The 22,038-nt window shown below is 55.8% G+C and overlaps 1 protein-coding gene across 9 annotated transcripts; it reads right to left on the bottom strand.

The window, feature by feature from the left end:
• Positions 1-434: 434 nt before the first annotated feature.
• Positions 435-17,649, bottom strand: SPMAP2 (sperm microtubule associated protein 2). 9 transcript variants are annotated; one of them, XM_072948172.1, is made up of 10 exons: positions 17,314-17,649; positions 11,509-11,610; positions 10,049-10,165; positions 9,851-9,922; positions 9,345-9,406; positions 8,720-8,789; positions 7,616-7,733; positions 4,507-4,666; positions 2,872-3,253; positions 435-2,751 (listed from the first exon to the last, which is right to left on the bottom strand). In XM_072948172.1, the coding sequence occupies exons 1-9, from the start codon at positions 17,616-17,618 to the stop codon at positions 3,015-3,017; spliced, it is 1,245 nt and encodes a 414-aa protein (XP_072804273.1). In that variant the 5' UTR covers positions 17,619-17,649; the 3' UTR covers positions 435-2,751; positions 2,872-3,014. The 9 variants fall into 9 exon arrangements, with proteins under 9 accessions (XP_072804273.1, XP_072804278.1, XP_072804272.1 ...); XM_072948177.1 differs by lacking the exon at positions 11,509-11,610 and having other exon boundaries at positions 2,872-3,072; positions 3,107-3,253; XM_072948175.1 differs by lacking the exon at positions 435-2,751 and adding an exon at positions 7,357-7,468 and having other exon boundaries at positions 3,087-3,253.
• Between the last annotated feature and the right edge of the window lie 4,389 nt (positions 17,650-22,038).

Raw genomic sequence — 22,038 nt, 5'->3', positions numbered from 1 at the left:
AGGGGTGGGCTACAGCAGGAGCCGTGTGCACCATCCACCCCCGCCCCAACCCCAAATACGAGGAGTTGCTTCCTGGTGGCTGGTGGCTCCTGGCGGCGTCTCCTAGGTCTGGCCTTTGAGGAGTGTCACCTCCATCACAGGGGCCGCCCACATCCAGGGACTGGTGGGGGCCCAGCACCTGTGACCAACGGGGGATAGCTGTGACGTTGCAGCGCTCCCCTAGGACCTGCTGCCACTGTGTCCCCTCAGCCCGCTTTCCCTCCACGCAGCCTTGTGTCCTGCACCCCCGGGCGGGTGGCGACCCCCAGGGCCAGCACCACGCATTTTCGTCTGTATCTCGGTCTCAGAATCTGCTTCCTGGGGACCTCACCTCTGACACGAAACAGGAATCGTACTTTGAAAATGTAAAAAACAAACAGACACAGTAACACACGTTGAAAGTGTAGCATAAATACGGTGAAGAGCTAAGAGCTGGTACGCGCGCTGTCAGGAGCTGGGAGTAGGCCAAACTCAGAATGACCCCCAGATGCATCGCAGGGTTGGGAGCCAGTGAGTCACATTGGGTCCCGGTTTACCAGTGTTCCAGAAACATTCCCCGTAGGGACAGAGAGCAGACACTGGAGGCCAGGCCAGGCTGGGAGAGCAGCCCCAGGGGGCTTTGGCGGAGATGAACTTGTATGTCTCGATCACAGTGGTGGCTCCGCCACTGGGTACCTGTGTCCTGCTCATAAACTGGTGAGACTTGCTGTCTGTCTGTCCCAGCTCAACAAAGCTGACCACAAGCCACATCTGCAACATGTAGTACACACGCTTCTCTATCAGCGCATCAGATCACAAGATGGGGATTTACGTGTAGGCCAAAGTCAAATAGTGTTTCTCAGAGAGATGTCTGCGTGAAGCTTGTTTTTTCTCATCTTGAATAAGAACGTGAAAATGTGCAGAGGTCTTGGACCAGAGAACCAGCACGTCATTCTGGACCCTTGGTTGGTTTATGGTTTTTGTTTTTTGTGTTTTGCAGGGTCCCAAAGGGAGAACACCCCCTTTATTTGTGGAGGGTCACTGCTCACCAGCCACACTGTCACCAAGGTGTGTACACTCCGACTTGTTGACACTGAACTTCTGTGGTTTCTAACATGTATCAGTCTCCGCTTGCTGCTGTGACAAACCACCACAGATCCAGTAGCTACAACAAACACGCTTTCGTTATTTGGGGCTCAGACACCACGGTGTCAGCAGGCCGTGCTCCCCCTGGAGGCCCTGAGAGGGGCCGTGCTTCCTCTGAGGGCTGCGATCCTCCACGTGTGGCTTTGGTGTCACAGTTTCCTCTACCTCCCTCTTGCGACATGTGATCATATTGGTCCCACCCGGGGGATCCAGGGTAACCTCCTTCTCTCAAAACCTTTCATCCCACCTGCAGAGTCCCTTTTGCCATCTAAAGTGACATGTTCACAGATTTCAGGGATTGGGGCCCAAACATCTTTGGTGTCCACTCGGCCAGAATCAGGACACCCTGTTTCCAGGGCGGGAACTCCTGTCCAGTAAACAGGGTGTGAGCCCTGGTCCACACGCCCCTTGTCTCATCACAGCCGCCCCTGCCAAGGCTATCCAGCTGCCGTGGTCCCCACTCCCTGTGACGAGGAGAGAGCCAGCAGTCTTATCATCACTGGACAGGTGTGCAGCCACCATCTCCCTCCAGTAGCAGAAACATTCACTCAGCAGTGGCCACCGGCTTCAAGTCAGTTTGTGTCACTGTATCAATCGGGAGGGGGAGGGTGGGCTTCTTTTTAACCTTTTTCTTCTGAACCTCTGTCCAGGTTTGCGTCTATAAATACTTCAAAAATGTCCTTTAAATCATTGAGTGAATTAATGTCCCCAAAGTCTGGTACTAATTGTGGATCCTCAGACTCATGGCTCAGGACCTGACCTGTGGCAGATGCTGAGAGAATAGTTGTTGAGGGGCTGGCCTACGTCAGTCCACACATCAGTCTCTCAGGACCCAGCAACCGGTCCCCAAGAGGCCCAGCCAGAACCAGAGATACACAAGACTTTGTCTAGGATTCCAGAGACATAAGCAATCTCTCTCCCACTGTGCTCAGCTGAATAACAGCCCCCAGAGACACCCCTGTCCTGATCCCAGGACCTGAGGACGCTTCACCTCACAGGACAGAGGGGACCCTGAAGGTGGGATTGAGTTAAGGCCCCTTGGATGGGGGTGATCCTGGATTCCCAGGGGGCCCTGTGTCCACATAGGGTCCTCATTAGAGGGAGGCGGGAGGGTCAGAGTCAGAGAGAGACGGGGGATGCTGCGCTGCTGGTGGTGAGGATGCACGGAGGGACCGCGAGCCAGGGATGCGGCGCCTCTAGAAGCTGGAAGAGGCAGGAGCCACTTCTCCCTGGAGCCTCCGGAGGGACCAGCCCCGCCCACGCCTGGGTTTTGCGCCATGAGGCCCGAGTCAGACGCCTGACCTCCAGGACTGTCAGAGAGCAGATCTGTGTTGTTTTAAGCCACCTGTTTGTGGTGACTTGTTCCAGCTGCCCCAGGAAACTCACGTGGGGACTGCGGGTCTGTCACAAACTATCTGACCCTCAGTCACAACCTCAGCAAAACGAGGACACTCCTAGTCCCCCTCACCAGGTTGCTGCGAGGATCGATCGGTAAACCATCCACTGGTTTGTTATGGAGGTCACCCTGTGTCCGCGGGGCTCGTGGACACCCAGGATGTGGCTGGAGTAGGAGAATTCGAGGGGGAACTGTGAAGTGAGGGGTGGAGTCGCCGTCAGAGCAGCTGGCGATGGCAGGGGATGGAAATCTGGGGGAAAAAAGGGCTGCAGGAGCTGCAGGTTGAATGCGAATGTAAGTATTATCATTACCATCAGCATCACCTCCTCCTCTGGCCTCTTCCACTGCCCTCCTGCCTCCAGACCCAAGCGCTCAGACCCACACACAAGGTTAGGATGCGCTCGGGTGTTCACCGGTCATGGCGTGGGCTCGGGGGCCAGGCCGGCTCTCAGTCTCAGACTCTTCTGGTGACGCCCTTGGGGGTGGCGAGCTCGTGCAGGCGTGGGGACGCCCGGGCCACCAGGGAGGCGGGGGAGATGCGGCAGGGGTCATAGCCCTCGTTCAGGCACTTCCGCACCTTGGGCTTGGCCAGCAAGATGACCCGGGGACTGGCCACTGCCTTCTTGGTGATCTCCAGCACCTCCCAGCGTGGATCTCGGTCAGGAACACACTTGTCTGACTGGGCCTTGGGCACTGGAAGGGCGGGAGAGAAGGACAGGTCAGGCCCGGAGCCCTGCGTGTGGGGCCCGCCCCTGCAGAGGTCAGCCTTCTGGGTTAGAGCTCCCAAGTTCAATGGCCTGTCCAACAACAGCTGAGCAGATACACACACGCGTCTCTCCACACACAGGAACATCACTCAGCCGTGAAAAGGAGAGGAGCGCTGACACTTGCCACCACATGGATGGACCCTGAGAACACGCTGCTCAGGGACAGAAGCAGACACAGGAGGACACATAGTGTGTGACTCCATGGACGTGAGACGTCCGGAACAGGCCAGTCCTCAGAGATAGGAGAGGGGATTCCTGGTTGTCAGGGGCTGAGTAGGGGGTGGGGTGGCTGCTCATGGGGACAGTAAGTGGAATGTTCTAGAATTAGAGGTGATGAGTGCACAGCTCAGTGAATATACTGAAAGATATTGAATTGGGCACTTTAAAAGGGTGAATTGCAAAAAAAAAAAAAATGAAATGGTCACAGGTCCCAGACAGAGAGACTCACAGGGGAGAGATGGAGGTGCCAGGGGCCAGGGGTGAGGAGGGGTTCAGTCAGCCCTTTCTCTCACTCCTTCCTCCGATGTCTCGGTGGGGAGGGGAGTGTGGGAGGCCTCCTCTCTTCCTGGCTGGTGCTGCTCTCCTGGTGGGGGGTTCCTGCCGGGCACTGGCCACAGGGGTGCGCGACAGGCATGCAGGGCCCCAGACGGCTGCGTGTGTCTGGGGGTCTCTGTGCACCTCACGTGTACCCCAGAGGGAGACACAGCAAGCTGCCTTCGGTGGTGGGATCCCTTTCTTCTCCACAGTGCTCTGCCTCCTCCAAAGTCTCTGCGGTCAGGGCACGCTACTTTTGTTGGGGGGAACGAGGTACTGCCTTTGTTTTACGGGACGGGAAGAGAGTCAGGCCAACGCCACACCAGCCACCCGTGGGCCTCAGCTCAGCCCTCCAGGCCCCGGCCCCGCACCGCGACTTCCTCTTATGCAGCCACTTGTGGTGCCAGGAGACCCTCTGCCCAGGCCCACATCCCCGACCCCGGGGGACTGGTCCCCAGCTCCATGGGGCCCTGTGGGCCGCAGTCTGAATTATCCACAGGGGTCTGGACCGCGGCTCTGCAGTTCAAGGGGAAGATGAGGGAAGCACGAATCTGGCAGAAGCAGGTGCAAGTCCACTGACTGCCCGTCTGTGTCTGGCGGGGAAGGACCCCCCAACAAGGCACCAAGCCCCAGGGACATGCTTACTGGCCAAGTGCAGGAGACGGTTGTAGTCGGACACGTGTGGCTTGGGTTTCGGCATGGGGTCCCACTCTTCCAGCAGGGTGGCTGGAGCCCTGGGCTTGGCCAAGAGGAGGATCCTGGGACTGGGCACGGCCATCCGGGCTGCCCTGGACACCTGGGACACCTGGAAACAGAGTTATTCGTGACTCTCCCTTATGCCCCAGACCAAAACAACCCCATGGCAATACTGAAAGACCAAAGACGGACTAGGAGGAGGGTAGTTTGCGGCGTGTTCAGCAAAGGATTAGCAGCCATCACAAATAAAGAGCTCCTCTAAATCAATAACACAAAAGAACGACGGGAACCTGAGCCAGTCAGGTAGGCAAGCAGGCCCAAGGGATGAGCAAGCCTCTCTGTGGACCAGGGAAATGTCATTAAAACAGCAAAGCATCGCTCCACGCCAGCAAACTTGGCAAAAGTGAAAAAGTCTGACCTTATCAAGCCCTGGCAAGCACACAGAGGGTGGGGAGGGGAGGCTCCAGCACTCGGGAGAGCAGCCGTCCATCCCCAGTAGAGGGGGACATGCCCCCTCGACACCACTGACACCAGGGCGGGAGGGTAAGTGCGGGGACACCCCCGTGGCTGGCAACCCGGGCACCTGGAAACAACCTCGGTGCCTACCAGGCGGGAATGGGTTGGTTATCGGGTATACTCCTGTGCCCGGACGCAACGCAGCGGTAAAAACACAGCTTCTATATAAACGAGCCCACAGTGCTCTAGAGAGCAGACATTGAGGGGAAAGCAAGAAAGAAGAGAGTCCATAATGTGTATATTAAACACACAACACACTGTGATTATAGTTTATGGGTCTATTTGCATAATAAAGTACAAAATGATGGAAATGAGGCAGAGCCGGCCAAAGTGCAGGACGGCAGACGGTTTACCGAGAAACCCACAGAGGCAGCTCAGTGTCTCCCAGGGAATCCACACGTGACAAGTGCCTTTGAAACCGGCTGTCACGCTGTGCCGTCAGCTGGCGGCAAACTGGTTAATCGTTGTCCCGCTCTCGCCACCCCCCCACCACCTAAAAAAAGTGCAAACCAGATCCGCTCCTCCCAGGCTGCCCCCTCCCCGCCAGCCGGCTCCTTTACACGTGTAAACGTTCTTCAAGAATGGACAAAACCTGAGTGTGTCTGCCCAGTGGAGGTGGGGGCCGTCCTGACGCCTCTGGAGGGGGAGGGCGCAGGGGGAGCGGGGAATGTTTTACTCCTAAAGGGAGGAGGTCAGAATAAACCTGCCCAAACCCTCGGGCATGTCATGTGTTCCAAAAGCTTTCTGCTAGGTGCGCTTTGGGTAGGAGACTGCCTGGAGGCAGAGGACTGGCTGAAACGATCCCCAAGGTTCACTGAGACTTGAGTCCCTGTCTCCTGACATTGTCCTGCTTGGAACCCACAGACACTGCTCTCACTAGACATCTTGGTGTTTACAGTCTCGTGTCCCTCCTTCTGTCCTTCCCTCCATCCTTCTTTCCCCTCCCCTCCCCTTCTCCTCTCTCCTCCCCCCACCCCTGCCCGTGGCCCCCGCAGCTGTCACCAGCTGAGGCGGAGGTGAGTCCGACTGCAGTCCTGCCTTCGAGGAGCCCCAGCCTGGAGGGCAGACCACAGGCAGGTAAACACTGGTTTATTCAGGCACTGGAATAATATTGAGGACCATTCCAATGCCTGCCCAGGACAAGGCAAGGTCTGGACACCAGGATAGACAAGCCCCTTTGTGCAGTGCAAGAATCGACAGTCCAGTCCAAGCCTGTGTGAGAAGCGCTGGGGAGGGAAATTCTGGTGTAGGAGTCTGGAGGTGGGGCTCCCCCTAGGCTGGGCGGAACAGGAGCAGAGCCAGAGTCTAGGTAGGGGGACGACACGTGCAAAGGCCGGGGGCCTTGCAGAGGAAACAGCATTCAGTCCAACAGAGGGGGCACATGCGGGCGGAGTGGTGGAGAAGACCCCGTCCTGCTGACGTTCCCGGGGAGCGTACTGGTGAGCCACGGAGGGCGCTGGGCACAGAGGGTTTGACGGCTGAACCGGCAAAGGAGAGGCAGGGGCCAGGGCAACAGCAGGTGCATCACCAGGCAAGAGGTGGGCAGGTCAGAAGGCCAGTGCCCCCTCCCCCTGGATCCTGATGCAACCAAACAAAACCGACTCTAAAAGCCATTTTTGAGACAGCTGGGGAGACAGCACGTGGACAGGGTATGCTGACACTAAGGTAAGGTTGTTCTGTCTTTCAGTGTAACTATTATTGTTATGGTTGTTTTCAAAGTGTCCTCGTCTGTCAGCAATCCACAGGGAAGCATTGATAAGGAAGTGGTGAGGTGCCTGGGTTTACTTTTAGAAGGTTTGAAGTAGGGTCTGTCAAATAAACGCGTGAAAACACCCGTCCGCACACGATTCAACGCGCGTGGAGCCACCGTGCCACCCGCGGCACGTCTGTCAGCCAGCCAGCTGGGAGGCAACAAGCAGAGCGACCACAAAGGCACAGACGGTGCTGGACAGAGCGGCCGCCGTGGACGCAGCTGGCCAGTTTCTGACGTCAGACAGGCCTCCGGACCCAGCAAGCCCACTTCCGGGTGTTCGCCCCGGACGCACAGAAACCATCCCCACAGAGACCCGAGCTCAGCGGTTCACGCAGCTGTGTGTGCAGGAGCCTAAGCCCACAAACAGCCACACGTCCCTCAGCGGGTGAGCCATGCCCACACCGTGGCCCCTTCCCAGGACAGCGTGTCTCGTCGGGAGTGGCTGGAGGGAGCCTCCAGGGCCGAGTCAGGCCCCAGCTGGGGAGGAGAGGTAAGGGCTGGATTCAGAACGCGCTGAGCTTTCTGGTAACCTGAGACCGGCGGAAGGCTCTGGGCTCCTCTCTGAGCTGAGGGGCAGGGAGGGTGGTCCTGGAGCAGGCTTCCAGGCAGGGCAGGAAAGTAAAGCTTTCTCTGGAACAAATCCTGGAGGATTCACAGGAAGGCAGTGATGCATCTACTGCTCTGCAGTCTGTTACCTCCTGTCCTCCTAGGCCCCTGACCCCAGCCTGGGGCCGGGGTTGTGGGGGGCCTGCGGGGAGCAGGGCCAATCCAGGAGAGACAGGCACCTACCTCGGACATGCTGGTGTTCCAGATGCTGCTCCGCATCTTCGGCCTGGCCAGTTCCCTCAGGCGACTGGACGCTTGGTATCCCAAGGTGGACCGGGGAATGGGCCAGACGGAGGTGGTCCTGAGGGACAGCCACATTGGAGGCCCAGGGGGACATGTGTGTGCTTCTGTGTGTGGGTGACACCCCCTCTCAGCTGATCTCTGATTCTGGGGATCAGGGGAGCCTGGGACCATGGAGAGTTCTGAAAATACCTCCAAGGAGGATTCATAAAAGAGCCCCCAGTTGTCCTCAGGGTCAGAGTGACGCTCTCAGGAGATCCTGTGCCGCCTGCCCTTCCCAGGCCTCCCCTACCCCCCAACCAGGGCAAGCCGGGAACTGGATGCCATGGGTAGAGTGTGTGCTTCCGAGTGCCCGCAGGAAGCCAGGAAAGCTTCCCTACACTGCAGGGCCCGCGCCTCCTAAAATCAGATCTCAGCTCTGCTTCTGCTCCAGAAACGGCCACGTCTGAGGCAGGCTCTCATTTTCACATCCCTCAGGCTGGACCACAGGGACACGGCCGCCAGAGGCCCAGGTCGTCCTTGCCTGGATGTGCTGGGATGCGGGCATCACATGGGTCAGCCCAGCCGAGCTCCACGCACCTGGTTCTGCAGGTGCTACGTCACACGCGGAGTAAATTACCTCCAAGTCAGATAGCGATCGCTCGTGATCGGCATTAAGGTGAGAGGTTACTGGCACGTGGAAAACGTGGGTGGGGCTGAGCGGAAAGCGACTCAGCACATTTGCACTGGATTCAGCCAGTTCATCTCAGGTGCCCTCCTTTCTATACCAGCACCAGATAAGACACTGGAGCCTGTGTCCTGTCCCTCCAGGCCACACTCCAACCAGCACAGAAGGCACGGTGCCCCGAGGCATCTCACAACCGCCAGCCTCTGGAGCCCCCGGGACCCACGCTGCTCACCCTGGGCAAGTGCCTCTGCGTCTCCAGCATCTCCAGCGGGAGCGGAGCCTCGAGGCTCAGTGCCCGAGGCCCTGGAGGGGGCGGCCCCCGACCCTGGCCCTGCCCCCGCCCTCGCCCCGCCCACCCCAGAGTCGCGGGGGGGCCCCACCTGTTGTTGCTGTAGCACTCCGAGTAGAACCTCTTGGGTCGAGCCAGCTCCTCCACCCGGCGGGACACCTCTGCGCGAAAAGGGCAACAGCCCGAATCAAACCCGCCCCCTACACCAGACACCCTGCCTGGGAACCGCGGGTCCCGGTCTAGGAGCGGCAGGGCTGGACGGGGGCGCGGCAGGCCCACCAGTGGGAAAGCAGATTTTGGCCAGAAGTCAGGACAGGCCTCCTGTCGGGGCTTCTGAACCCTGAGGGAGAACACACCCTGAGCTTCTCTCCGGAAATGAGCTTTCCTGAAACGTTTAATTTAAAGGGACCTGCTGCACTCAGTGTAGAAGCTACTGTGGAAAGAAGGGAAGGGTCCTCTGCGAAGCTGACACTGACCCCACCTTGGCTGCCACGTCCCCTGGACAGTGGGCCCCACAGCCCTCCCCCCAGGCCAGCCTCCTGATGGGGGACAGACTCTGGAGAGGACCCCTGGAAGACTGAGTGGGGGTACTCCTGGGAGACGGGGAATGAGCAGCCCCAGGGGACTCCTGGCAGGGTTCGGGCGGGGGCAGGGGGGCACGGGTCAGGGTGAGATGGGCCGCCCTGGGAGGAGGGAGGCAGGTGGGCTCCACCCACCCGGCACTGTGATGGTGAGGGTGGTGTCTTCGAGAAATCTCTCCGTCCAGTACACGGATGGCCTGGAACACACCCAGCGAGGCTCAGGGTGAGGGAGGCAGGGCCCAGACATCCTGCGCCCGGCTCAGAAACAGGACTCAGGGCGCCCTGTGAACTCAACCTCGAGGAGAACAGCTGGATAGGGAGGGAGGGAGGAGACAGAGTGGGGGGTTGCAGAAGGGGCAGTCAGAGAGGGGCAGGGGAGAAAGTCTTAGAGCTGTGGGGAGTGAAGATTATTTTGAGCGAAGCAGGTGTTCAGAGGAGGAAGGAGTTGGGGAAAAAAAGAAGTGTAACTGAGAAAGGGGCCCAGCGGTCATCTGGGGAGCCAACCCACCTCAGGCTGGGGCCAGGAGTCCTGGGTGGGGGCCCCCAGCCAAGAGCCCTGCCTTGGACCCATCCCAGGAGAGTAGAGGGACTCGAGAGACGGGCCCCTGGACGTGGAGGGCATGCGGGGGGCCTGGACTCACCAGTAGACACAGAACTGCAGGCTCCTCATGCGGGGGGTGATCCACGCATAGCCCCTGCAGCAGCACCCCATCCTGCGGGAGACAGGGCCCCGCCCACCCTGGCGCTGGGCTCCTGACTTCTCACCTCCTTCAGAACCCACATGGCATGTGGGGACAGAGGGGGCCTGGGGCCAGGGCTCCCCCCCCACAGACCCTCACCTGTCCTTCAGGACGTGCCAGTTGGTCTTGGGCTTGGCCAGCTCGAAGAGCCGCCTCCTCTTCCTCCTCTCCCGGCCCGCTGAGGTGCTGGGGAGCCTCTGGGAGATGGACAGCCGGCTTCGGGAGAGTCGGGGGTGAGGTCAGAGGTGCCCCCCTCTGCAGCCCAGACCCATCCTTCTGCTCTCCCCCACCCCCCACCCCATGGGTCTCCTGGCCTCCTAAAAAGGCCTCTCTGGAGGAGAATTCTGGCATCACAACGACCTGGACCAAGACCCTAGTTTCTCCACCAGTGCGCCCCTCAGTTCCCTCCTCTGTGAACCGAGCAGAGACTCATTCCCGCCTCTCAGGGTCAGAAGACAAATGGCCGCGAGAGCCCAAAGGGGCACTAGGTCACAGAGTGTCCCCTACTGAGGCGGGAAGCCCCATAGAAAGACCGGCAGGACTCCCAAGCAGAGCCACTACCCTCCTGCCAGCACCATGCGGTTCCCTGGCCCAGAGGCTCTATTTTCACTTTTTGACTCTGGAATGGCTTACTTACCCCTAAAATTCTATTGGTCCTCTGAACTCACTTCTGATTGGTTATTTCTCTCACTTCTGATTGGTCCACTTCCCTCACTCCTGATTGGTTATTTCTCTCCCTCCTGATTGGTCCATTTCTACAAAGCTTGTTCTTAATTAGTCAACATTCCTTATACCTCATTTGCATATGATGTTGCAAAGTGTAAACTGGCAGCCTATAAAAGCCAGTGTAAACCTACAGACAGGGTTCAAAGCTTGGATTGTTAACTCCTCTGGGCCTGCTGGTGTAATAATCCTGAGTTCTCCAACTTTCTTAGTGCTGCTTGGTCTCACACCCGGATCCAGGTTGCTGTCACAACTGAGTTGTAATACTGAGCTGTAATGCTAAGCTGTAACATATTTTCCCACGACATTTCTGGAGGCCCCAGCTAGATTCCAACCATGCTGTTTCCTTACGCCACAGCGGCATCGGAGCAACCATCGGGATCTCCAAAAGTGAACGAGGAGGTGCGCCACCTGACAGTATTGCAGGTCCTCCTTTGCGGAGGTGATTCAGTCCTCTGGGCGGCTGTGCCCCAACTGGGCTCAGTGGTGGGATAGACCAACTAACCAAGCAATGTGGCTGAAAAAGGTAGGAGCCCTGGGAAGCATCCATATTTAGGTTAGGGTAATCAGGTTGTGTCCCGAGGACAGAAGAGGAGACTAGTCACCTCCTCAAGCTCCCCACCTGACGGTAGGGGAGGGAATGTGCAAATAATCTGTGTGTGTGTGCACACGCGCGCGGCCTGAAAAGCATGCGATCAGGTTCGAGTTTGTGGCTCCATGGTATTCTGCTACGGAGTTCGAGTGAGTCCCAACCTGTGGTTCTGTGGTGACCTTACATGGCTCATGGCGGTATCGGCCCCTCGGGGAATTGATTGGAGTCTGCGGTTTATACTGACCCGCTGAAGCTAAGAAGCACCTTCGTCCCCATGAGGGGAGCGGCCAGGTGGACACAGGGAAGACCCTCCCTTTGTCCCGTTTGCGACACCGGCACAGGATGGCTACACAGGGAGGGAAAGGGACGTAGAACAGCCTATGAGTAAATGACTCCTGTGTCCTTAGGGGCAAAGATGAGACGGTTAAAGAGTCTCAGGCGCGACCTTGTCACCAGTCCCCCGGAATATCCTGTCGCAATTAATAAACCAGTCTCAATATACTCCTCTCTAAAATTAAGACCACGAGACCTGAGCCAGAGGGAGCCAACCCAGGACTGGCTGGAACTCTCTTCTGAGGTCCCCCTTATTTTGGTTCATTTATTCTGCCACCGGCCAGCCACCCTGGCCTCATATTTTGTCAATACAGGCTATAAGAAGACTTTATACAGGGACCCCTGGAGCTCATCCAGACCTGAGGGAGTCTCAGGGTTACCTGCCTAACGTGGAAACCCCAACTCATCGGCAGCACTTGCAGCTGAGCAGATAGATGTTAGGCCCGGTGAGGCAGCCAGCATTTTTGAGAACTCCACTGTTTTGAGGAGTGGGAAGAAGATACTGGGGTCACAGCCCTCAGTGCCAGAAGCAGACCCACACCTATAGGCCATGAAATCTGTCAACTAATAGTAAAGGGATCCTCAAAATCAAAGCTGACAGTTCTGGACTGCATGATTAAAAATTTCAAAAAGGGTTTCTCAGGCAACTACGGAATTAAATTGACACCAAAGAAGTTGCACACATGATGTGAGTCAGAGTGGCCCACCTCTGGAGTGGGATGGCCCCTGGAAGGCACGCTCGACCTGTCAGCTTTCAGGGACATACACTGGATAATCGCCATGCCCCCAGGGCACCGCGACCAATTCCCATATATTGATTCTTGGCTAACAATCCCCCAAACCTTGCCTCCATGGGTCCGGGTCTACACAAATGGTCAAGGACAATATAAGATCCTCATGGTTCCGACATTAAAGATGGAAAAAGACACGAGGCCGGTCCTTCAGGTAAACCCTGAAGAACTGCCAATGCTACCCCTGCCAAATGTTCCTACTGCTACTGCGGCTCCACCACAGCTGCCTCTACCGGACGGTCCACCACTGTCTGTACCACCACGGTGGCCCCAGGCTCTGAGCTGGGAGCCCAAGGGGTGGAAACTCTGTTCAGCCCCGCAGGACACCCAGCCAGCAGCCACTCTCCAGAGGCCTCTCCGGGAGACCCAAGAGCCCCAACAAGCTAGCAATGATGGCCCCGTACAGCCTAGCCACTCCATCCCATACTACCAGCCTTTCAGTACAACGGATCTCCTGAACTGGCAACACAACACTCTGCCGTATTCAGAAAAACCCCAGGCCATGAGTGACCTCCTAGAGTCCATCTTCCAGACCCACCAGCCGACTTGGGGTGACATTCAACAGCTGCTCCTGATACTCTTCAATACTAAAGAAAGAAAGCAGATCATAACAGAAACTAGAAAATGGCTGCAAGAGCAGGCCCCAGAGGAAACCATGGATGCAGAGAAATGGGCCCGGAATGCAGCCCCAGAGACAAGACCAGAATGGAACTCTAACTCCCAAGCTGAACAGAAGGCTCTGCGGACATAGCGGGGAGCCCTCCTACATGGGTTGCAAGCCGGGGCAAAGACACCAACCAACGTGTCTACGACCACCATGATGCAAAAGGCAGACAAGTTCCCCATGCACTATGGTGAGAGGCAGTTTGAGAGCCCACAGAGATGTCAATCATCCACTATAAAGGACACCATAAAGGGAAATGAACCCCATAAACAAGAAACCAACTAGCAGGTCAGGCCACACACAAAGCGGCAAGTGAATCAGGCCAGAGATCTTGGGGCCATCCCAAAGGTTCGACCAGCGCCCAAACTGCTGCCAACATCTCCAGCATACAGCCACGAGAAAAACTCATGGGCCAAAACTAAAGGAGAAACCAGCGGAAAGGAAGGACGGTGGGTGATGCCTGACAAACGTGTATATACATACCTGAACGATCAGCCCACCAGGTGGTCCTTCAGCAACAAGAGCTCACCCACCTGGGAAAGACTGCCCCAGAGGCCCTGCTGGGGCGGTACTGTCTGATCCCTCAACTTCCGCCCCTCTGTGCCTCAGTCTCAGAGCGCTGCCTCACATGTGCTCAGAATAATGCACAACAGGGGTCAACTAGACCAAGAAGAATCCAGTGCCTTGGCCGGGCTCCTTTTAAAGATACGGAAATGGGTTCTGCAGAAACGAGGCCCAGCAGAGCATACAACTACTTGCTGGTTTTTATCTGCACCTTTTCAGGATGGGTAGAAGCACACCCAGCACGGACTGAGGAAGCAAGAGGAGTAACAAAGGCCTAACTCAGAGAAATGATTCCCAGATCCGGGATGCCATTAACCATAGGGTCAGACAATGGACCCGCATTCGTGGCAGAAATAGTACAAGTAGTAAGAACACCAAACATCAGCTGGAATCTACAAGAAGCCTACAGGCCCCGGCATTCAGGGAGGATAGAGCGCATGGGCCAGACCCTAAAAAAGGAGATGATAAAGCTCGGGGGAGAAACTCAACTATCTTGGGCTGACACTCTGCCCATGGCTCTCCAGTGGGTATGCTGTGCCCCTCAGTCCAAGACGGGATTCTCCCCTTTTGAAATCTTATATGGGAACCCCCCTCCCCTGATGTTACTAGGAGAAAAAGTTAGAGAGGTGGGACGCTTAGAACTTCATAAGCAAATGCAAGGTCTCGAAAAAAACTATGCGGAAAGTCCGTAGGTGGGTAACTGACAGGATCCCAATCTCACTGGGAACAATGTTACACCCAAATGAGCCAGGAGATCAAGTCTGGATAAAAGATTGGAAAAAGGAGCCCCTTGAACCCACTTGGAGGGGCCCCTACCCAGTTATACTAACCATCCCAACAGCTCTTAAAGTTGCAGGTATCGCCCCGTGGATTCATCACACCAGAGTAAAGAGAGAAGCACCACCACGAGACGAGGATGTCTGGAGAGTCAACCAAGACCTCGAGGAGCCACTTGAAATTGGGGCCAGAGACGCCCGCCTCACCTGCCAGAGAGCACCAAGCCTTGCTCTAGCCACACCTGGAAGCTGGCTAGTCAATGCACGGCGGAAGCCTGAGGAACCACCGATCAAGACATAAAATGAACTGCCGCCCGACTTTATTTTATTGAGTATTGTTACTATATTACTAGCTTTAGGACTGATAGCCACCGCACCCCAGGATTGGAACATGGGCCAGAAACTAATAGCAGCTGTACTCTCTCTCTCTACAATAGGAAACCTAATGGTCAGTCAGTGTCTGCTGGGGGAACCATACCTCCCTGTTAGGAAAAATGAAGCCCCAAACCCTTCTTCTGCTTATAAAAGTAGTTGCTGACATACCTCTTTCCATGACGGGGGTTCCAATGGGACCCATTCGCCAAATTGCATTTGGCAGGAACCTGCTCCCCAGAAAAAATCCCCGGCCCACACGCTCAGGGCCCTTCTATAGACCTAGCAAGGGTTGGGAAAAGAAAAACAGACCTAGGTCCATGCTTATAACCAGGACCCCCAATTGAGTCCCTTATGAAGCAAGTCCATCACCTTCATGCTGCTAACCCACAACTAGCAGGTGCTTGCTGGCTCTGCCTGCGTCCCGGCCCCTCCAGCATGCAGCCAGCCCGATGGGCCGCTCAGATCTAAGCAAGTTCAATGGCCGCCCGGGGTGGTCCCCAGACTCCGCAGATGTAAGCCCCCAGTCAGTTAATGTACAGTTGGCCCATACAGCTCCCGCCTGCATCTACAACTCGGGGACAAAACATTCTGTAGGAAATCTGGCCGCTGCTCAGTGTGCCCAAACCCATAACTGCACACCTGTTTACAGTCGGATGCCTGCCAAACCCTGGTGCACACAGAGCCCAGGAACCTTTTTTGTATGTGGGGCACACGCCTGCCGGTGCCTGCCAGCCAGTTGGACAGGTGCTTGCACGTTGGCCTTCCTTACCCCTCAGATAGATATAATACCTGGTAACCAGAGCCTTCCCGTACCCCTGATGGCCCATACTCGATCAAAAAGGGCCATCCAGTTAATACCACTACTCGCTGGGCTGGAAATAGCAACTGGAGTGGGCACAGGAATAGGAGAACAGCCTCATCATCCCACTATTACCAGCAGTTATCTGCTGAGGTCATTGAAGGTTTAAAACAGGTGGCTGAGTTCTTAATGACTCTACAAAACCAGTGGGACTCCCTAGCGGCAGTAGTCCTACACAACAGGAGGGGTTTAGACTTGCTCACCACCGAAAAGGGGGGACTCTGTCTCTTCCTAAATGAGGAATGCTGTTTCTATGTAAATCAACCAGGAATTGTCAGAAATATGATCCAACAACTACGAGATCGAGCTGAGCGCAGAAACCAGGAATCAGCAAACGCCTGGGCACAGGGGACTAACCCCTGGAGTTGGGCCTCCTGGCTCCTCCCCCTAGCAGGCCCCCTCTTTATGATCCTTCTAGCACTGCTGTTTGGTCCCTGCATCCTTAACCTCATTACCCATTTCATTAGCTCACGAATAGAGTCACAGAGACTACAGCTACTAGTCACTCAGTACAGGCCCCTGGACCAGGAAGAACCCAGTGATGAATAAGGGACACCACTCTAAGGTTGATGCTCACTACGGATGTTAAAGAGAGCATCAAAGTGGGGAATGAGGCAGGAAGCCCCATAAAAAGACTGGCAGGGCCACTACTCTGCTGCCACCACCATCCAGTTCCCTGGCCCAGAGGCTCTATCTTCACTTTTTTGCCTCTGAAACAGCTTACGTACTCCTAAAATTCTATTGGTTCCCTGAGCTCACTTCTGATTGGTTATTTCCTTCACTCCTGATTGGTTATTTCTGTCACTCCTGATTGGTCCACTTCCCTAACTTCTGCTTGGTCCATTTGTAGTACTTCATTTGCATGGAGCTCATTCTTGATTGGTCCATTTCTACAAAGCTTGTTCTTAATTAGTCAGCTCTCCTTATACCTCATTTGCATATGATGTTGCAAAGTGTAAACTGGCAGCCTATAAAAGCGATGTAAACCTACAGACAGGGTCCAGAGCTTGGCGTGTTAACTCATCTGGGCCCGCTGGCGTAATAAATCTGAGTTCTCCAACTCTGAGTGCTGCTTGGTCTCTCACCGGGATCCAGGTTGCTGTCACAACTGAGCTGTAACACATTTTTCCACACCACCACCCAGGAAGCCCACAGACAGAGCGGACCAGGGTGTTCAGTGACTGCACAGGCACACACCCCCTGCCCCGCTGGCCGCATCATGTATGGGTCTGTGCTCTTAACACAATCTCCATGGGAACAGGAGTCATTGTACGGGGAGGGTGAATGGCCCTCTGCAGTGCAGGGGGTCAGGGGGTAGCACCTGCTGACCTACTGTCTGGAAGCAGAGGTGGCAGGGGGCAGGGAGTCTAGCCCAGGGACCCTTGTACACATGTGCGTGCATACACGCACACTAAGGCACTAGGTCCCACAGTGAGAGGGAGCACCTGCTTCTCTGCAGGACATGCAGCAGCTCAGCTCACCCGGGACGCGCCCTCCGACCTGTACTCAGCATTTCTAGCCCTAACTCATCAGCCCCCGGACAGGGGCTCTTTGCCAATGTCCTCCTCAGGGGCGGTGAGGTGCCTGGTCTGCGTCTCAGGCCCCGGGGGGACCCACGTCAGTGCAGCCACACCCAGGGGCCACCCAGCCCACCCCCGCCACCCGCGCAGCCACTCCCCTGGCCCACCTCATCTCTGGCACACCCTCCTCATCTTTCTCCAGAACGCGCTCCAGCTCTGCGATGGCCTCTGCTGGGTGCTGGGAGTCCATGAGCTCTTCCCCAGTCACCTCCTCAGGGGGAATCTCCTCTTCCTGGCTCTCTAATCCCAGCTCCCTGTCATCCAGATCCTGGTATTTGGCGTCCCTGGACCCCCAGCTCTCGTACACGGTGCCCTGGAGGCCCAGCGTGGCATCCTCCTGCACCCGTTCCGACCTGTCTTCAGGCTCCGACGTGTGGTGGCCATACGGTGAACTTTGCTGGTGGTCCCCCATGTGCCGGGCCCTCCCCAGCCCCGCAGCCTTGCTCCCACAACACCCAAGTGTGTCTGTGGTCACCTGGCAACAGGAGAATTGTCCCCACATTCTTGGCGCCCATGTTCCACGACCAGCACAGCCACAGATGGCCACCACCGAGATGACACTGACGCTGCCCTCTGTGGGTTCGCTCACTCCTCCAACCTCGGCCCACCCCATCCCCTCCTGCCACTCTGCCTTCCTGCTCCACCAACTTGCTGGCACCCACCTCAGGGCTTCTGCACATGCTGGTTCCCTCTGCCCACACACGTCCTGGGGGCTCCTCTTCAAGACAGCAGCCCCCTGCCTAGGGCTCTCTGCATCTCAGTGCCTGGCTTGACTTCTCCATGGCGTTTGGCACAGCCTGAAATGACATTGGTCACATATTTGCTTTCTTCTTCGGTGTCTAGCTCTGTCTTGTAGAAAGTTCCTTCCCAGACCAGGAGCCGAGGGAGTCCCACTCACTGTGTGTCCTGGGGCTTGGAAGAGCGCCTGGCCCTCAGAAGCCTCTCTGGGATGGTCTGCTGAGTGAACAGTTGCTCTGGGAGCAGGGCACAGGGCTGGAGGGTACCATCTCCACCCTCCATTTCTTCTTAGTAAGAGACCCCACTGTGCTGAGATGGAGAAGTCAGCAACAGTGATGACAGTTCACCGGGGTCCGAGCCCCCAGGACTGGCTTAGGAATGAGGCCTGAGAGGGAGTCTGCAGCTTCCGGGACGATGTTCTCTCTCCTGAAAGGAGACAGGAGGAGGGAACCCATCTTTTCTTCTTGGTTATTCCCGGGACTGTGTGTGATGTCTAGTGCTCAGGCAGCCGCCCTGTGACCATGAGACCTGCTAGTCTGAGAACAGTGAACTGAAAGATGGGTTTTTGGTGACAGTGTTGAGCCTCTGACCTTGGCAGCCCTGGAGCCTTCTCTGTGCCTGGGCTTCCTGTTACTTGACACAGTTAATTCTCTTAGTATCAGGGTTTCCGGTTTGCTGCAGACAAAAGCACACTATCTGGTACAGATCCTTCCAGCCCCAACATGTCATGAGAAATAACTTCAGCTACAAATGGTGTTCAAAACAGGCTGTCTCACAAAGTCCAAGCAAGGTGATCGTCACGATAGCTGCAGGGTCCTCACTGCCTCAACACCCGCCCCCCAACCCCGGCTCCAGCCTTTGGGAAACGTCCGCAGGGCATCGCAGGGGCTGCATCTCCCACCACCTCTGTGCAGAGCCCCCACCCAGCATGCTCCCCCTCCCTTTGCTTGGCTATTCCCTACATATCCTTTACGACTCTGAGCTGTCATTCCCTTGTGTAGGAGGTGTCCCTGAACGCCCCCAAATCCTGCTCCATACCCTCAGTATACAGGCAGGGCCAAACCCCTTTCCCTGGACACAACATTGCCCAGCAGAAGCTGGCCACCCAGAGGGCCCGGCGGACCCTTGCTGGGGGAGCAAGATAGCCATTCACAGTCTGTAGAGCCCTTTCCAGCTCCCCACTCTGTCTCCCCAGTGCCAGCTCCTGGGTTTGGTCTGGACATCACCTCTGTGAGGATTCTAGACTGGAAGACCTTTGCAAGCATCTGGTCCAATCCAGGAGACCCTCAGAAAACCCCGTTACTGGCCTGAAGGGTCCTAAACCTTCACTTTGCACTCAATGACTTCTTTCTCCCTCTTAAGTTAAATCTGACCAAGATCAGCAGGTGCCTTTCACAAAAAGGTAAGTTCCACATTGTAGCAACAGGAGAGGTTCCACTGCAAACTGCCACGAAAAATCTCTGTTCAACAGCGAGTCCACCTGGCTACGCGAGACAGCTCACAGGACCCACTTCAGACGAGCCACCCTGCACCCAGGAGCCTGGCCGCCCTGAGCCCCTCAGGAAATGCATTCACTCCCGCGACAACCCCTGAGCCTGGGGTGCAGGCTGGACACTGGGGTCCAGGGAGACCACCCTCCACCCCCGTCACCCAGGAGGAGAAACAGGGTGTGGCCCAGGTCCCCAGCACATCACCATCTACCACAGCCCCCATCCGTCTTCCCAGCCAGTCACCCACACGGGACCTGCGAAGTGGCCAGAGCTCCGCCAGCCCTTGAAGGGAGAGCCAGAGGGCCTGTCTCTTGCTGCCCAGACACGCGGAGAAGCAGGAACATGACGGCTGAGGGGGTGGGAATCGCCAGGGTATGACGCTATCTGAGCAGAAAAGAAAGGGGAACAGGTGGGGGAGGCAGGGGAGGATGTAGCTCACTGGTAGAGCGTGTGCTTAGCATGCACGAGATCCTGGGTTCAATCCCTCGTACCTCCATTAAATAAAAAAAAAGAAAGAGGAACCAGACAGACCCAGGGAGTACAGGACTTTGGTGGCAACAGCGTGGGGAAAGCAGCCAGTGGACGTCCCACAGCGGGGCTGGGCTCGGGGTGGGTGGTCAGCAGGAGGTAAAACTCTTGTACAGCTGCAGAGGGACCAGCACAAACTTAGAGGCTCAGGTAGTAGAGATTAATATCTGATGGTTCTGGAGGTCAGACGCGCAAAACGGGCCCCACTGGGCTCAAAGCAAGACCTGGGAGGGGGCCGGTCCCTTCCTGAAGCTACAGAGGAGGCCCAGGCCTGCCCAGTCAAGTGATGGCAGCAGTCAGTCCCTCGCGATGGTGTGACGGGCCCTGAGTCCTCGCTGGCTGTCAGTGAGGGCTCGTCCCAGCTCCGGAGTCCCCACACTGCTTGGCCCGTGGTCCCTTCCCCCCTCTTCCCTCTCCTGTTCTGCCTCCTGCCTAGTTGTCACCTCTCTGAGCACAGCTGGGAGAGGGTCTCAGCTTTGAAAGACCCACAGGACTAAAGTGGGCCCAGCTCCGGGTCTGACTCCCTCCTGCTGCAAGGGGACAGGCTCCCCGGTTCTGGGGTTAGGGTGCTGACCGCTTCGGGGCCGCCATCCTCTATCACACTCACCTCACACCACACACACAGTCAACTCTAAATGAGTTCAGGATATGAAGGCCAAAACAAAACTTTAAAACTTACGGGGAAAAAAAAATTAGGGTAGCCACCTCTCTGCCCTTGGGGTAAGAAAGGGTTTTTTTTAAACAGGACACAAAAGTGGGACTCATAAATGATAATTTTAACTTTTAGTTCCTCTGCTCATCAAAAGACAATAAAACGAAAAATCTAGACACATGTGCAAACACAGACACATAGATCAATGGAACAGGACAGAGAGTCGAGAAATAAACCCACAGACTTGTGGTCAATTAATCTTTGACAAAGGAGCAAGAACATGCAATGGAGAAAAGACAGTCTCTTTTGGCAAGTGGTGTTGGGAAAACTGGACAGCAGCATGTAAATCAGTGATGTTAGGACACTCCCTCACACCACACACAAAAATAAACTCAAAACGGCTTGGAGACTTAAACACAAGACAAGACACTATAAACCTCCTAGAAGAAAACAGGCAAAACATTCTCTGACATAAATTGTAGCAATGTTTTCCTAGGTCAGTCTACCCAAGCAATCGAAACAAAAGGAAAAATAAAACAAATAGGACCTAATTAAACATAAAAGCTTATGCACAGCAAATGAAACTATAAGTAAAACTAAAAACCTACGGAATGGGAGAATATATTTACAAATAGTATGACTGATAAGGGCTTAATATCCAACATACATAAACAGCTCATACAACTCAACATCAAAAACAAAACCAAAAACAAATGACTCTATCAAAAATGAGCAGAAGGCCTGAATATTCACTTCTCCAAAAAAGACATTCAGACAGCCAACAAGCACATGAAAAGATGCTCAACATTGCTAATCATCAAAGAAATGCAAATTAAAACCACCATGAGTTACCACCTCGCACCTGTCAACGTTTATCATCACAAAGAACACAAATAACAAATGCTGATGAGAATGTGGAGAAGACGGAACCCTCATACACCTCACTCTACGTGGCATTTTTAACATCTCTGTTGTCTTATGAGCCCATTAGAATATTGGCCCCCCTAGGGCGGGATGGGGCCTGGACGCCAGGCACCTGGAACAGAGCCCCGGCCGCGCGGGGAGGAAACTGCAGTAGCGCGTAGCGGACACGAGGTGTCGCCGCTCTCAAGCGCATGTTGGTCCCTCGGCCGGGGCGTTACATTGGGACCAAGGGCTTCCGGGGCATCACCTCCTTGAAGCTCCCTCAATACGCGCATGCGCGCACACGCACTCCGTCCTGAGAGGCGGGTTTCATTATCATCACCCCGTTTTGCTTTCACCCAGGAGGAAACAGGCTCAGAGAGGCAAAGTCATTGCCCAAAGTTGCACAGGACTCAAACCCAAGTCAGATCCTGACAGAACCGACAGCCATTCAGTGAGAGGCTGCCTCCAGTGGTGCCTTCAGCTGGGGCCGCATTTGCAAAATTCAGTGGTGTTGGGAA

The sequence above is a fragment of the Vicugna pacos genome, chromosome 22, assembly GCF_048564905.1.
Source record: "Vicugna pacos chromosome 22, VicPac4, whole genome shotgun sequence".
Taxonomy (NCBI): domain Eukaryota; kingdom Metazoa; phylum Chordata; class Mammalia; order Artiodactyla; family Camelidae; genus Vicugna; species Vicugna pacos.
The sequence above is the reverse complement of the archived record's forward strand: the minus strand, read 5'-3'. Positions and strand labels throughout refer to the sequence as shown.

What these genes read in the sequence shown, in the direction of transcription:
- SPMAP2 (XM_072948169.1), bottom strand. Translation starts at nt 17,618, where the DNA reads ATGGGGGACCACCAGCAAAGTTCACCGTATGGCCACCACACGTCGGAG. An exon ending in GGAACACCAGCATGTCCGAG is followed by an intron (nt 4,667 to 7,615) that starts GTAGGTGCCTGT and finishes CTCTGTTTCCAG; the next exon opens with GTGTCCCAGGTGTCCAGGGC. An exon ending in CCGTCTCCTGCACTTGGCCA is followed by an intron (nt 4,142 to 4,506) that starts GTAAGCATGTCC and finishes CGTAAAACAAAG; the next exon opens with GCAGTACCTCGTTCCCCCCA.